The sequence below is a fragment of the Carassius gibelio genome, chromosome A7, assembly GCF_023724105.1.
Source record: "Carassius gibelio isolate Cgi1373 ecotype wild population from Czech Republic chromosome A7, carGib1.2-hapl.c, whole genome shotgun sequence".
Classification (NCBI taxonomy): Eukaryota; Metazoa; Chordata; class Actinopteri; order Cypriniformes; family Cyprinidae; genus Carassius; species Carassius gibelio.
The window spans coordinates 38625494-38641540 of NC_068377.1; the positions used below are offsets into that span (position 1 = coordinate 38625494).

Here is a 16047-nt window from a genome sequence, read left to right on the forward strand (position 1 = left end):
TGTTCAGATGGAGAGCAAAGAGCTAAATGCATTCTTCACATTAGCAAACAAAGCAGTAGGTTCAATTCTCTCTGGTTTATTTCACAGGTTTGTGATGACGATGATGCTGCAGCCATCCAAGAGGCCATTACTTCATTTGTGCTCAACATCTTTGTGGTCAGCAAAGCCAGGGATGGAGGTCTCGAGAAGAAAGTTGGAATAGCCATTGAGGAAGCGGAGGTCCTTTTTTGCATTCCCAGTGTAGCACATGCTTGCTCCTACCTTATGGGCCTTATTTATGCCTTGGAACTCAGCTACCCAAAGAAACTTAAATATACCTTTGAGGTATTTCAGAAGATCTTCCTGGAGCTGGAGGATGTTAACAAAAACATGTCCTCCAAAATCCACGATCTCAATATCAGCTTACTGGCCTAAAAGCGATACAGACATTGTTGAAGTTGGAGGGTTCGAGTTAGGTCCCTCTGTTAAAGTTTTACAGTTCAATTTCTCAGGTTCTCCTAATGCACTCTCAATAGTAACTACTATTGCATTTTCATATAGGGACCATGTTTTGTAAGTCTGTTAATGAGCATTTGAAGGAAACATGACTGTGAAGAAGTGAGAAACGCATGGAAAACATTTTGCACAATGTGAATTTATTGTAATTTTATTTTGATAAGCTAACCTACCCAAATAAACTGAAATGTAGCCTTTCCAGAAGATCTCCCTGGAGCTAGAGGACAGGAACCAAAAAAATGTTTCCCAAAGTTCATGATCTCATGATCAGCTTACTGGCCTTACATTGTTGAATGTAGAGGGTTTGAGTCCCTCTGGTAAAGTTTTACTGTTCAATTTCTCAGGTTTTTTTCAGTGCACTTTCTCAAGTCACACTAATCCTATTTCATATAGGGAACATGTTTGTGATTCTGTTGATGTTAAAGGTGCAGTTGAAGGAAAGATGACAGTTAAGAAGTCATAAACTATATTGCACAATGTGAGTTTTTTTCAATAGAAACCCAAAGAAACTGAAATGTAGGTTTCTTAGAAGATCTCCATTGTCACACGGGGATTATACATATGATCATACATGTGCAAGCGTGTTGTTTTAAAGTCTTTAGAGTATGTTACTGTACAGGACTGAAAAACGCAATTTTATAGAAAATATTCTGTAAATGTCTCTGAATGGTTTCTTATGAAGACAATAAAGTCTGTCAACTTTCACTTAATGAGCTTTCCTCTGTCACCACCATGAAGCACAATTTTCTATTGTACACAATGTCTCAACCTGTGAGGTGGATATATTTTATTATACTTTGTTTTATACTGACCTTGTCAGTTTTTACTATCAAATGGCCAAAATGTCAGCTTTAATGTAATAACTAGATTTCTATATTTGATGAATACATTCTACTGGCATTCTGTTTACAAGTGCCAGTGTTGAACTTTTACTATAGTAGTAAAACAATTACTATTTGCATTTATACTTTCAGTAGAAATACTCGGTTGCTAATTAGAATATCTGAGTACATGTAACTTTAAAATACACTAACAAATTTTACAGTATATCCCACTTGAAATTTGTAATATTGAAATGTAAAAATTAAGTTGGATTCAATCAAAAATGCACATTTTGGATTATTAAAGTTGTGTAGATCACACACAAAAAAATGACTAGATCAATACTAAAATTAAGTTAACTTTATGTGCAAATTTTATTTCAACAAACAGAAAAATTAAGTAGTTTGTACAAAGACTAGTCTTGTTGGATCTACGTAATACAATTATGCAAAAGAATTCATCATATTTTTTAAGTAAATCAAGCAGATAATTTTTATCAGTGTGTATGTGTGTGTGTGTATGTATGTGTGTATATATATATATATATATATATATATATATATATATATATATATATATATATATATATATAAATATAAATTGTTTTCTATTATTTTAGCTTGATATTTTAGATCTCATAGTTACCAGAGAATGGGTCTCCACTTTCTGTCTGTATGATGACATCAAGCCAAAGTTTCTCTCCCACAGTGTCCGTATGTCCCTCAGGCTTCTTTCCCTCTCTTCACTCCTGCTACAGGCTTCCAGCACCTCATCTGTTTCTCCTCTATCCACGTCTCCACTGTAGCTGAAGTCCAGCACAGCCTTCAGTCCTGCAGGAGTCACCCATCCTCCATCCAGCTCCACTTCAATAGTAAATAGAATTTAATTTTTGTTTGTTTGTTTGTTTGTTTGTTTATTTATTTTTTTATTTTTTTTTAATTTCTTCCAAAGCCAAGTACACTCCACACTCCAGATCAGTAGGTGGTGGAAATGCCCCATCAGAGCCGGCCCTAGACCTTTGGGGGCCCTAAGAAAAATTGGTTGGAGGCCCCTTTGACCGTTTTAAGTAAGGCCTACAGAAATTAATGACTACCTTGTAACTATACTGTACATATTATATCTATTTTTTTTGTCTATTAAATTATGTTTTAATTATTCTATGTATGCTGTATGTTAATTATCTTTTTTACGCTGCTGGCCCTGAGTAAGTATTTCGTTCTTATGTGGCAACATGTACAGAATGACAATAAAAGACCTTGAGTTCTTGAGCTGAGTTCCATGTTTGATGTCTAACAGGAAAATGATGATACCACTGAGCTGCAACGAACACACACTGATGAACTTGCTGAATAAAAAGACTGATAAAGTGATTTTCACTGACCATAAAATAAACATTTTTAATTGACACCAGAGTTTAAGAGGCACAAACAACAGCCTTTATATAGAATTTAAATGAAATAGAGCAAATAGAACTGAATACTGTGTTGTGAACCAGGAAAAGTATTATGTTATTGGCATTTATTACATGGCTTGGTTGAATCCCAATGTAGAATGCGGTTTGTTATTTCTTAATAACAGACCGCTGCGAAGTAGAACACACCATTGCCATAAACAGAGCGTTGCTATGGACGCGGAGCGGACTGTTTTCTTTAACATGGAGTCACAGTGTGCAGCGCTGCGCTGCTCAAATGCGCATTTAAAAGTTCATGGCACAAAGCGAAGAAATGTCGAGCGCACAAATCCTAATGTATATCTGTCCAACAGTTTATTGATCATTTGTTTCTTCACAGTTTTAAATTCCAGTTAGTGTGTGTGTTTGATGCCTTTTCATAGTCCTTGTGGTGATGTCCGTGATCTATCACTACACACGGTAGCGAGTCGTTTAAAAACAGCAACAAACATAAAATACAAATACACAAAATAAAGTCATCTTATGCAAATCCACAGCCTTTTATCTACAGATCAAGCATTATAATGTGAATATATCATATATTGAAGAGAGTTTTACCATGCACGAGGCGCGCGCGCTGTTTGAATAACCTTAACGTTACTGAATGGAGAATGATTGACGAGGAAAAACGAGTTTCCGTAAACTTTAATTTAATTATGTAAATAGTCTTCTGTCCCTCACATTAAGCTATGGAATGGCTTCAGATGACTTCGTGAAATTATAATCAGACGGACCCTCTCAGATCCAAGTCACCCAAAATGACGAAAAAAAAGCGGGAGGCGCCGAAAAGCGCGCTGTAAGTGTTTGCATCCCAATATAAGACTTTTAGACTGCAGATTATCTATACAGGTTAGAGCTGTAATCGGGCCTTAAAAATTAGGCCCGACAGGACCCGAGCCCGACAGGTACATTTTGATTGACAGCTTTTTTAAAGCCCGAACCCGTTTACAGCCCGACATTATTCAAATGTGCGCACGCACACAGCTCTTTTGCCTTTTGCCAACAATGAGCAATTTATTCATGTTTTAACATAATTTACTCATAACTAACGTAGACTAGACCACTTGGAAGTTGGAATAAAGAAATAAAATAAGTCCTGTGTCACATCGTAACATCTCAGCATTCTAGACATAGGCTCATTTAACCTATAAATAGACCAACGCACCAATAAAAACGAGTCATTTAAAAAAACAATTAAATACATTTTAAATTAAGATGGGTATTTGGCAATAACGAAATTAAGATAAAGGCTCCGCCGGATTTGCTTTATTTAATAAAAGAATAATGCCAACATTAGCGTAAACACTCTGTCAACATTATGCATTTAAGACTCAATGAATATTTAGTTATCATTTGAAAAACCTTTACTCACAGAGATTAGGCTAAGCCTACATGTTTTTTTGTGGAGGAAAATGATTGAATCCACTGTAGATGTCTTCAGCGCGTTCCTGCGCTCACTGATGGTGCGTCATTATTCACTCATTATTCTCATTATAAACATGGTCAAAACTTTTCCACACCTCAGAGTTTGCTTTAGTTGCTGGTGCAACCAAAACGTAATCACCAGAGGCAAGCCTCCGTTACACCTGCTCAGCATTCATTTTCGCATCTTTCTCGCGCTAATCGAAACACATCACATGACCGCTCCTTTACCTCGCAAACCGGAGCGCAAGCCCGAGCCCGGCCCGAGCCCGCGTAAGATGATAGAAATTAAGCCCGAACCCGACCGAACCCGACCGAACCCGTCGGATCCCGACGGGTCCCATCGGGTTCGGGCAAAGGTCTTCAGCTCTAATACAGGTATCGGAAAATTAAGCCTACAGTTTTACATACCTTTATCTTCTTGCTTCTTCTCTTCTTCCAGCCTTTTCTTTTGTCGTTTTTCATGGCCAGAAAGATATTTTCGTTTCTTGTCTAAATAAAGAACTAAATAAAAAACAATTGTGCTTATCATGATGCCTGATAAAGAGCCCGGTAGGCCCATTTCTTTTTATTTATTTATTTTATGTTACTTTTGTTGTATGATTTTTTTCACCCACTATATAGCAGTGACTCAAGGGGGCCCTCTGCTGGCCACGGGGCCCTTTGCAATTGCAAGGGTCGCTTAGTGGCTTGGCCGGCTCTGTGCCCCATTTATGTTGGTCTGCCAAACCGCCATTAAACACTAGAAGAAGAAGAAGCAGCACAAGCTGTGTGTGTGTGGAGGCTGCATCGTGAGGATTCTGTTCTCAACCCAGACAGCTTTGGTGTTTGCTGGAGTTATTTTGGTTAATTCCTCTATAGTGTTATTGTGTTAACACCTTTGTGCTAACTGGAGCCTGTGACAAGGAATCTGGTTTGTTTTGAGACTTATCTTGTTTGTCTGTATTTGTTATCTGTTAAACTTGTATTGTTAATTTAAGTGGGAAGGTTAGTAGAGAGGTGGGTGCCATTTTGTTTATGTTTTTTCCTGTTTATGCTAGTAAGGGAGTTGGCTTATTCTTATTGTATTTTTGTTTCTTGTCTTTGTTAGTCTGGTTAGTTTCTCCCTAATAGTTAGAGGGATTTTTGTTTGTTATGTTGGCCTTGCCCCCTCTCGAAGTCTTGACATCCTCCCATACCTGTAAAATAAAGAATTTGTTTTTGATATGACACACACATCACCTTTTTTATTCTGTTACGTGGTCCTATAGCCCTAGATTAACTGGGAACGTAACAATGTAGAAATTATGTGTTTGTCAAACACATCCAAAGAGTTTTCTACTCGTGTAAAAAAAAAGCACTTGTGTGCATAAATTATCTAAAGAAACATTGCTCTCATTACGTTATTTAATTTTTTTTTAAGACAATAGACAGTGTGCCTTGCTTTAGTGACACACAATGTGTAATCTTTTAAACATGTTTAAAATGGTAGGTGTAATTATTTTACTGAGTTTAAGTCAAATGTATATTTGTTCATTGAAAGTACACATACTATCTACAGGTTAGATTATTAAATGAAAAAAACATTTCTTACGTAACTGTTTTGGAGATTCCCAATTTTGAGATGGGGTCACCTAGTCACAATATTTCCAATCGTGTCTCACTGGGTAACTGTGATAATGAATCAGGTAAATTAAAGATTGATTTGGATGATTTACTTGTTGAAGGCCTCCAGAAAGACTGGAGCAAGAAAGTTAAACGACAAAAGAAGAAAGACAAGCGTCGAGAGAAACAGAAGAGGAGATCAACCGACGGACCAGCAGAAAATCGTTTCTAAGATAAGAAGAATAATTCGACTGGTGCGAAGACAAGAAGGCATGAATAAGAAGATAATAAAAATGATGAGAGAAATCATTAATTGTATTGAGTTGGTTAATGTTGATTTAGAGTTACAGTCTCTGGCAAATGGAATCGAGGCCTTGAGATTGCAAACCTCTGTTGCAAGACCAGAAAACCCTTAAAAGGTAACAATGAGATATATGATTTGTTAGACATCAACTCTAAAGGGCAGTAATAAGAAATGTATGATGTTAACATTTGCTCAACAGTTGAGACTGTCACATACGCCAGTTGAGACTGTCACGTATGCTTGCTTTTTGCTAAGATAACAATGAGTGTGCAAGGAAATGCATCTTGCAATCTGGATTGCAGGATGGACTTTCTTTCTAAAAATTGTATTGTAATGTGTTTAATCTGATTAACACAGGAAGGAGGATGCTGTGCAGTTTAGCAATAGTCACTTACTTAGCCTACGCCTTAAGATTTTGTAACAGCTTAAAGAAAAGATTAATTTGCTTTAATGGAAAGAAGATAGAGCAGCAATTACTTAATGTATGTGTGCAGAAGAGGGGTTGCCAAAAAAGGAAATGTTAACTTCCTGTATCCATAGCAACCTGACTGTTAGTGTGTGTGTGCAAGCAGATGTGTTAATGTGTTTTACCAAAAGGAGGCATCCGGAAGAAATGATGTATTGTTGTTGGGACTATATAATGTTATGGTTTGGACACATCCCCTGCCGCATCTCGGGGTGAAGACTTACGCTTTTACTTTTGTTTTTTACTTGTTAATATTTTGCTTATGAGTTAGTGTTTAAAATAAAGCGAAGCCATGTACAATGGTGATGCGTAAAAACCTTTAAACAAGTCTCTGAGTAATTTATTACGAGTAAAGTTATTATTCTAGTTTGTTCCTGATTCTGTATTGCCAAGCTCTGCAGAGGCAAAGACTCAACTGAGCTGATCTGGTTCTGGTGGGAAGAAGTGCAGAATTCTCCATTGCCACAGAGAAGACATCAAAGGTGAGAACAATGGTTTAAATTGCCTTTGCTGGTTTGAAATTTGGATGTTTGGAGAGAACATCTGCATATTTCTTTAGTCAGATAAAATTAACACAACATAACACAAAGTAAAAACAACAAATACGATTTTGCTCATAATTAAAATTTAGTTTACTCAGTTTTACTGTGTGTGTGTGTGGTTCAGGTATACCCCATGTTATGGGGAACAATGATGACAGTATCCAAAATCATTGGGGATTGTTTTTGTCCCTGTGAGGAAACAAGTTTATAAATTATACAGAATGAAGTGTTTTTGAAAATCTTAAAATTAATGAAATTTTCTGTAAGGGGTAGATTTAAGTGTATGGTGATGCAAAATACAATTTGTACAGTATAAAAAAACCATTACGTCTACGGGATGTCCCATAGAACATGGAAAATCAATGTGTGTGTGTGTGTGTGTGTGTTTAAAGTTGGTTTTAAAATTAACGTGAGATTTCAACTCCTTTTACACATCACATATTATGGATAGTAACTCTTAATTCTTAACATTAATGAATGCCTGTTTGATTTTATTAGTTTCAGATAACATTAAATTATTTATCTCTTCATTGGCTTGGTTAGATGCGGAGTTAAATAACTGTTGGTGTCTAGGTCTCAACATACACCATGTAGATCAAACAAACATTGATCATGTCAAGGTGTCAATACAGTCACTTTTACTCAGCCATTTTTTTTTTCCAGGAAGAACCCAAACACCTCCTGACTGGAAGGTACAGGCCAGAAAGGAACTCCAAAGAAACCCCCACAGCTCTGGTAACAGATACAACCATCATATATCCAGTAATAAACACAACACAAGTCAAATCTGAGACATGTTTGATCTTTTGATTTACACACACCTCTGCCATGTCAGTCAAGTGGGACAGCACCCAATGACATGGCAACCGCTTTGACAGACAGGCCATATAGTCATAAATCAATCCAAACTGACCATGTACACTTTTGACATAGGACTACTTGTCAGTCAACGCTGACTGTACGTACATAAATCAAGCCATGAATCATCAAGATTGGAGATAAATTGTATGATAGGACTATAAATCTAAAAAAATTAGCATATAATGAAAAGGTTCTCTAAACGAGCAATTAACCTAATCATCTGAATCAACTAATTAACTCTAAACACCTGCAAAAGATTACTGAGGCTTTTAAAAACTCCCAGCCTGGTTCATTACTCAAAACCGCAATCATGGGTAAGACTGCCGCCCTGACTGCTGTCCAGAAAGCCATCACTGACACCCTCAAGCGAGAGGGTAAGACACAGAAAGAAATTTCTGAACGAATAGGCTGTTCCCAGAGTGCTGTATCAAGGCACCTCAGTGGGAAGTCTGTGGGAAGGAAAAAGTGTGGCAAAAAAACGCTGCACAACGAGAAGAGGTGACCGGACCGTGAGGAAGATTGTGGAGAAGGACATATTCCAGATCTTGGGGGAACTGCGGAAGCAGTGGACTGAGTCTGGAGTAGAAACATCCAGAGCCACCGTACACAGGCGTGTGCAAGAAAAGGGCTACAGAGAAGCAGCACTGGACTGTTGCTCAGTGGTCCAAAGTACTTTTTTCGGATGAAAGCAAATTTTGCATGTCATACGGAAATCAAGGTGCCAGAGTCTGGAGGAAGACTGGGGAGAAGGAAATACCAAAATGCCTGAAGTTCAGTGTCAAGTACCCACAGTCAGTGATGGTCTGGGGTGCCATGTCAGCTGCTGGTGTTGGTCCACTGTGTTTTATCAAGGGCAGGGTCAATGCAGCTAGCTATCAGGAGATTTTGGAGCACTTCATGCTTCCATCTGCTGAAAAGCTTTATGGAGATGAAGATTTCGTTTTTCAGCACGACCTGGCACCTGCTCACAGTGCCAAAACCACTGGTAAATGGTTTACTGACCATGGTATTACTGTGCTCAATTGGCCTGCCAACTCTCCTGACCTGAACCCCATAGAGAATCTGTGCGATATAGTGAAGAGAAAGTTGAGAGACGCAAGACCCAACACTCTGGATGAGCTTAAGGCCACCATCGAAGCATCCTGGGCCTCCATAACACCTCAGCAGTGCCACAGGCTGATTGCCTCCATGCCACGCCGCATTGAAGCAGTCATTTCTGCAAAAGGATTCCCGACCAAGTATTGAGTTCATAACTGAACATAATTATTTGAACACACTAAAAACACTTTTCTTTTCTTGTTTGGATGAAATATGCTAATTTTTTTAGAATTTTGGGTTTCCATGAGCTGTATGCCAAAATCATCAGTATTAAAACAATAAAAGACCTGAAATATTTCAGTTGGTGTGCAATGAATCTAAAATATGAAATTTAAATTTTTATCATTACATTATGGAAAATAATGAACTTTATCACAATATGCTAATTATTTTAGAAGGACCCGTATATTCACAGTACCAGTTTTACAAAGGGAGGGTTTTGGATTTTGTCAAGTCTAGCTAATTTTTGGGTACAAATTTTTATTTTCCCCAAAATATGGTAACAAACACAAAGATGCTGAAACATTTGGAAATGTATAACATACATTAACAGTTTATTGAAGATTATATATGAACTACATAAACATCTGAAGGAAACATTTCTGCCTTTTTAACCCTCAAGTGTGACTGTCTGCGGAACTGAAATTAATACATGTAAAATTATTACTTTATAAAGTGACGACTGAAAATGAAGTTAAAGGAAGTGAACACACAAGCACTTGTTTCCTCACATGAAGGTCTGTGTACTCTTTCACTCTTAATATCTGCTGCAGATGAAGTTGAGTTTGTCAGTTTCAGGACGGCTGATCCAGCGCTGATCTCCTCCAGACTGAACTGCTCCTTTTCTCTTCTCAAGTTTACAGTTTTCTGGTTCGGTTCCGTTCCCTGGAGCCCAGTTCTGATAGCACACCGTCTCTCCGCTCACCCAGTACCAGATGTTCATGATGCAGTAGTTGTGTAAACCCAACCACAGCTCCGCAGTAGACGCCAGGTGTACCACGTTCATCACACGACGCTGCATCTCTTCTGAATGAACCGAGACCAGATCCACATGATTCTGTCTGCAGTATCTCAGAGCTTCAGACCACGTCAGATTCTCTCTGATCACAATCAGTTTATCTGGAAACCAAACAGAGCACAAGCAGAAACTAGAGAGAGACTGACCAAAAACAACATCAGAACAAACACTGTGGATGAATTTGTCATGTCAGACATGTAGCGGGAACTTTAAGAGATCTGGAGGAGATGATGGGTTGAGTGTGTTTTGTGAGGATCTACTCACCTTCATGACACACAAAAGGATATCGATTGTTACAATACTCATCATTCCATCGTCCCTGAGCGCTCTTTTCAACATGTGTACAGTTTTCATAACCTCCAGCATTATTAGGTTCACCAGTGTTCCAGTAACTGAAAGAGTAGTTACTCTGATCTGACCACTGCCATGAGTCTCTGAACAGACCGATCCAGACATCTGATCCAGATGAGTGATTATCACTAATGATCTTCTTAATCTTCTCATTCTCATCCTGGTTTCTCACACTGACCAGATCAATGTGATTCTGTCTGCAGTAACTCTGAGCGTTTCTCCAGTTCATCTTCTGATTGACAAAGATGAGTCCTGTGTTCTCTTTAATAAAGACAAATGGAAAAAGATTCATGAATCAGTTTGTTCATTATTCTTTCGCTGCTTTCTGGTTTGGATGTGAACAGGAGCAGTGGTGGAAACATCAGAAACACGTCTCTCAAAGAATTGAGCTGCTTCTTCAGCTGGTGATTTACTGAATATGAACTATATTTTCAGGATTATATTAAAGATCTAACATGAAGTAACACTGAGGAACATTGTGATGATTTTAAAGCTCTCTCTACTGATCCATTATGAAGACTTGACTCAGACACAAAGAGCCGATGAGAGAAACATCGAACAGAGGAAGATGTTACACTGCAGATAAATATGCTCGTTAACATTCATTTGGACTGTAGATTAGTAATTTATAGATTAATAGCTAATAAATTAATTGTTTTAATGAAGTGTCATGAACTGGACTTGAGTTCATGTACAAGTAAAATAAAGATGTTACAGGTTTGTACTGAGAAACTGAAGACTGAAATAACAAACTTTATCAACTCTAGTCACTGCTGTATATATTTCTTATAAACATTATGATTATTGTCAGAAGATTATTGGGTGACACTTTAGAATAAGTTTCCATTAGTTAATGTTAGTTAACTACTTTAGTTAACATGAACTAAGCAAGAACAATCCTTCTACAGAATTTATTAATCTTAGTTAATATTAATTTCAACATTTACTAATGCATTATTCAAATCAAAAGTTGTGTTTGTTAACATGAGTTAATGCACTGTGAATTAACATGAACTAACAATAAATAACTGTATTTTCATAACAAAGATGAATAAATACAGTAAAAAATGTAGTTTTTTTTTATTTTTAATTTGTTCATGTTTATTAATACATTAACATAAACTAATGGAACCTTATTCTAAAGTGTTACCGATTATTGTTATGATTATTAATAATTAGACCCATATCATTATCTCTTTCTCAGATTTATTTATCTCTAATCTCTTTAACTGCAGGTTATCATTGTGACAAATTACCCCATAGTGTGAAATCTTTTCATTTCTGGAAATATTGTGTCTGTACAGAAATTGTTTTAACAATGAAAGTGAATAATATACAGTCACCTCTATATTCATAATCAAATTAAAATAGTGGTTAGTATTGCATAAAAATGTGATATTTGCACATCTATAAAAAAATGGTTGTTGAATTGCCATAAATTAATTTTAAATAGCTGCACTCACTGTTGCTGCAGATGAATTGGTAGTTATTACTACATCCCAAATCATTCCATTGTCCATTTCTCATCACAGCGCACTCATCTTTACCATCAGGTTGTGTAGGAGCCCAGTTCAGATAGAGCGCAGGTTCACCTGAAGACCACTGCCATTTTCTCTCCAGTCCAATCCAGAAACGTACATCAATCACACTCTTCATCAGCTCGTTCATGTCGTTCATGTTGTCAGCGGTGGCCAGATCTGTGTAATTCTCTCTGCAGTATCTCTGAGCTTCAGTCCAGGTCTTCTTCTCATTTATAAAGTGATACTGACGCTGAACACATTCAGATACGGAGCAGAGAGCTGTGAAAGAGAGACGCTGCTTTAATGCTTTTCAGAACAGCATCAAACCTAATAAAACTAGAAACCATAAATAAAACCACAAACACTCACCAACGAGAAGAAGAATGCAATATAGAGTTTGCTCCATTTCTGAGGGCGAAGAAATACAGATAAATGAACAATTCACTAATTCCTTTTAGTTTTAATCATTATTTCAGTTATAATTAAAAATCCATCATAACAGGAACATAAATGCATCATACACAATCGTTAAGACAATATTAACATCTCAAAGTCTAATATAAAGAATGAAGATGTGAGTTGTTCTTACTTTAGAGGTCGTGTGTTTCTGTTCTGAGTCTGATGTTTCTGTCTTCAGCTTCACACTCTGTGATGATTATATCTGCTTCATGTGTTTATTACTCTAAAACAAAAGCCCTTTTCATTATTCTTCCTCATTCACATGTATTTCCTTCTGTCACTGTTGATGTTTGTGTTGGACTTTGTTACTGTAATTCTGTGGAAGTGTGTTCATTTGAATGTGGTGGAGACGGAGAATCTGTGTGTTCTGGAATGAAGTGTATTTCCAGCAGCTTCACAGGAACAACCTCAACATTTACATTTCTGTTTTCCATTTTCTTTCAGTTTTGATAATGTCAGAGACAACAACATGTTTCTGCTTCCCAAACTAAACAATACTTTCACAAAATGTGAACATGTTCTGTATCTGTTGTTTCATGAACACTATCACACAGAGAAATGAAAACATGCAAATAAAAGACAACAGCAACAACACACTCAACTCTTTAATTATGGAGATCATAGCCTCAGAAAACATCCGCATAATTTCATTACGCACTGTTGCTCTCTTCATATAATGTCAACTTATATAACAGTAAATTTCATTCAGTGGAGTTACATATCATGCTTGCATTTGATTTAAATGCTACTTTAACCTCTTTCTCGCATTTACCTTATTCTCTTTAATGTTTTTCTCATATATATATATATATATATATATATCTTTTTTTTTTTCACTGATCTACATGCATATTACTAGACATGAGGCGAAGCCATATAAAAAGGTTCATTTTTTAATTCTAAAGTTCATGTTCACATTCACCATTTTTACTCTGGAACAGCAGCAGAAGCTACATAATATAGCACAAAAAATCTGCATACAGCGTAAATGTATTTACATATGAGGTACAAGAGCAGGAAACTAAACTAAAAATTGAAAATGTATGAAACATTGTATTCTGATGCAGTTGTATTTTCATCAGTCAATCAGTGTTGACATGATGCCATTTTCCTGCAGCTCTAGTCAGTGTCTTGTCCAGCTCTACTTGCCTCATGAATATTAAAGGTCACGTTTTTCGTGTTTTTTGAAGCTTTGATTGTGTTTAAAGTGTGAAATATAACATGTGTTCATGTTTCGCGTGTAAAAAAACACACACTTTTTCACACAATTCACCTATCTTTATACCTCTGTTTTCACTGTCATAAAAATGGCCTGATGACTTCCTTGTTCTATGAAGTCCCTCCTTCAGAAATACGTAACGAGCTGTGATTGTGCCAGCGGTTCCTGTGTTGTGATTCGACACCAGCTTATTTGTTAACATCTAGTTAACAAAGCTAAACACCGTTGCCCTTTGTGTAATAAGTTACAGAAACTGTAAATGTGGAATGTAACTGGAATGTAACACACCAACTTAAATAATAAAATACACTTACCGGTTGTGATCCATAAACAACACATTCTCCAGACAAAGAGGGAACTGCTGCATCTTTCAAGAATAATCTTTGTGCAAATCTGGATTTAAACTGATTGAGATTGAAGAAGCTCGCTGTCCTCAGCAAAATGTGCTGTAAATAGTTTTACATGTGGATTATAATTTTCGGGAACCGAGTTAAACATAAATTATAACCATTAATCTTCAAGTACAACATCCCTGGGAAGGCCAAACAAAGATGATTGGACTCTTGGATGAAAATAACAGTGTTTCGATGGCATGGCGACAAACACAAACGCAGCTCTTCCTCTTCTCTGTGCGAGCGCAACAAGACCACGCCCCCTGTTTGTGTATTCATGTGGGCGTAGGTTAGTCAAAAAACTGTTTTAGTGACGTCATTACTGCAGGAACTAGAGGGATGTAGTCCAAACGGGTCGTTCGATGTAGGCGAATTCTTTACAATAAAATATCTCACTTGCCATTGAACTTTGAGCTTTACAATTTAAAGATATTATTTATACTCTAACAACAACATTACACACTAACTAAAGTTTAAAACATGGGATCATGAAGAACAGAACCTTTAATAGTAAGCCTAAATAGAGACTGTGTCTGTTCCCCAAACTAGAAAATACAAAAAAATGTCCAAACCAAGTTAAGATTAACAATTTAATTGAGGTTCAACAAATAAAAAACAGATGCAATATGGATAAACAAATGATAAAGCTTGGCTTATTGAATATCAGATCCCTTTCTTCGAAAACACTTTTTGTAAATAATATGATAACTGATCATAATATAGATGTGCTCTGTTTGACAGAAACCTGGCTAAAACCTGATGATTAAATTCTTTTAAATGAGTCCACCCCCGAAGGTTACTGTTATAAACATGAGCCGCGTCTAAAAGGCAAAGGGGGAGGACTTGCTTCAATTTATAACAACGTTTTCAGGTTTTCTCAGAGGGCAGGCTTCAAGTATAACTCATTTGAAGTAATGGTGCTACATATAACATTATCCAGAGAAACAAATGTTAAATCCCCTGTTATGTTTGTACTGGCTACTGTATACAGGCCACCAGGGCACCATACAGACTTTATTAAAGAGTTTGGTGATTTTACATCCGAGTTAGTTCTAGCTGCAGATAAAGTTTTAATAGTTGGTGATTTTAAAATCCATGTCGATAATGAAAAAGATGCATTGGGATCAGCGTTTATAGACATTCTGAACTCTATTGGTGTTAGACAACACGTTTCAGGACCTACTCATTGTCGAAATCATACTCTAGATTTAATACTGTCACATGGAATTGATGTTGATAGTGTTGAAATTATTCAGCCAAGTCTCAGATCATTATTTAGTTCTGTGCAAACTTCATATAGCCAAAATTGTAAATTGTACTTCTTGTAACAAGTATGGAAGAACCATCACTTCTACCACAAAAGACTGCTTTTTAAGTTATCTTCCTGATGTATCCAAATTCCTTAGCATATCCAAAACTTCAGAACAACTTGATGATGTAACAGAAACTATGGACTCTCTCTCTTCTAGCACTTAAAGTTAAAGTTATTCCTTTACGCTTAAGGAAGGTTAAGGAAAACAGTTTGACACCCTGGTATAATAAGTATACTCGCACACTAAAAAGAGCAGCCCGAAATATGGGGCGCAGCTGGAGGAAAACAAAACTAGAGGTATTTCGTATTGCTTGGCAGGAAAGTAACGTATTCTACAGAAAAACATTAAAAACTGCTAGAACTGATTACTTTTCTTCTCTTTTAGAAGAAAACAAACATAACCCCAAGTATTTATTCAATACAGTGGCTAAATTAATGAAAGATAAAGCCTCAACAAGTGTTGACATTTCCCAACACCACAGCAGTAATGACTTTCTGAACTACTTTACTTCTAAAATTGATACTATTAGAGATAAAATTGCAACCATTCAGCCGTCAGCTACAGTATCACATCAGACAGTGCACTATAGACCCCCTGAGGAACAGTTCCACTCATTCTCTACAATAGGAGAGGACGAATTGTAGAAACTTGTTAAATAATCTAAACCAACAACATGTATGTTAGACCCTATACCATCTAAGCTCTTAAAAGGTTGCTTACAGAAGTCACAG

General features: G+C 36.7%; 1 protein-coding gene and 1 long non-coding RNA gene across 2 annotated transcripts; one reads left to right on the top strand and one right to left on the bottom strand.

Annotated features, from left to right (window-relative positions):
• The first annotated feature begins 5744 nt into the window (after positions 1-5744).
• LOC128017478 (uncharacterized) lies at positions 5745-10049 on the top strand. Its single transcript, XR_008184465.1, has 3 exons — positions 5745-7025; positions 7749-7820; positions 9901-10049. It is a non-coding gene; the product is annotated as an uncharacterized LOC128017478 (long non-coding RNA).
• LOC128017477 (C-type mannose receptor 2-like) lies at positions 9075-12227 on the bottom strand. The gene is made up of 3 exons (XM_052602890.1): positions 11877-12227; positions 10327-10674; positions 9075-10163 (listed from the first exon to the last, which is right to left on the bottom strand). The coding sequence occupies exons 1-3, from the start codon at positions 12088-12090 to the stop codon at positions 9802-9804; spliced, it is 924 nt and encodes a 307-aa protein (XP_052458850.1). The 5' UTR covers positions 12091-12227; the 3' UTR covers positions 9075-9801.
• Between the last annotated feature and the right edge of the window lie 3820 nt (positions 12228-16047).

Excerpts from the sequence above, each read along its gene's own strand:
- LOC128017477 (XM_052602890.1), bottom strand. The coding sequence starts at position 12,090 with ATGAACGACATGAACGAGCTGATGAAGAGTGTGATTGATGTACGTTTC. Across the intron at positions 10,675-11,876 it reads CCAATTCATCTGCAGCAACA|AGAACACAGGACTCATCTTT; the intron begins GTGAGTGCAGCT and ends TCTTTATTAAAG. Across the intron at positions 10,164-10,326 it reads TCCTTTTGTGTGTCATGAAG|ATAAACTGATTGTGATCAGA; the intron begins GTGAGTAGATCC and ends TTTGGTTTCCAG.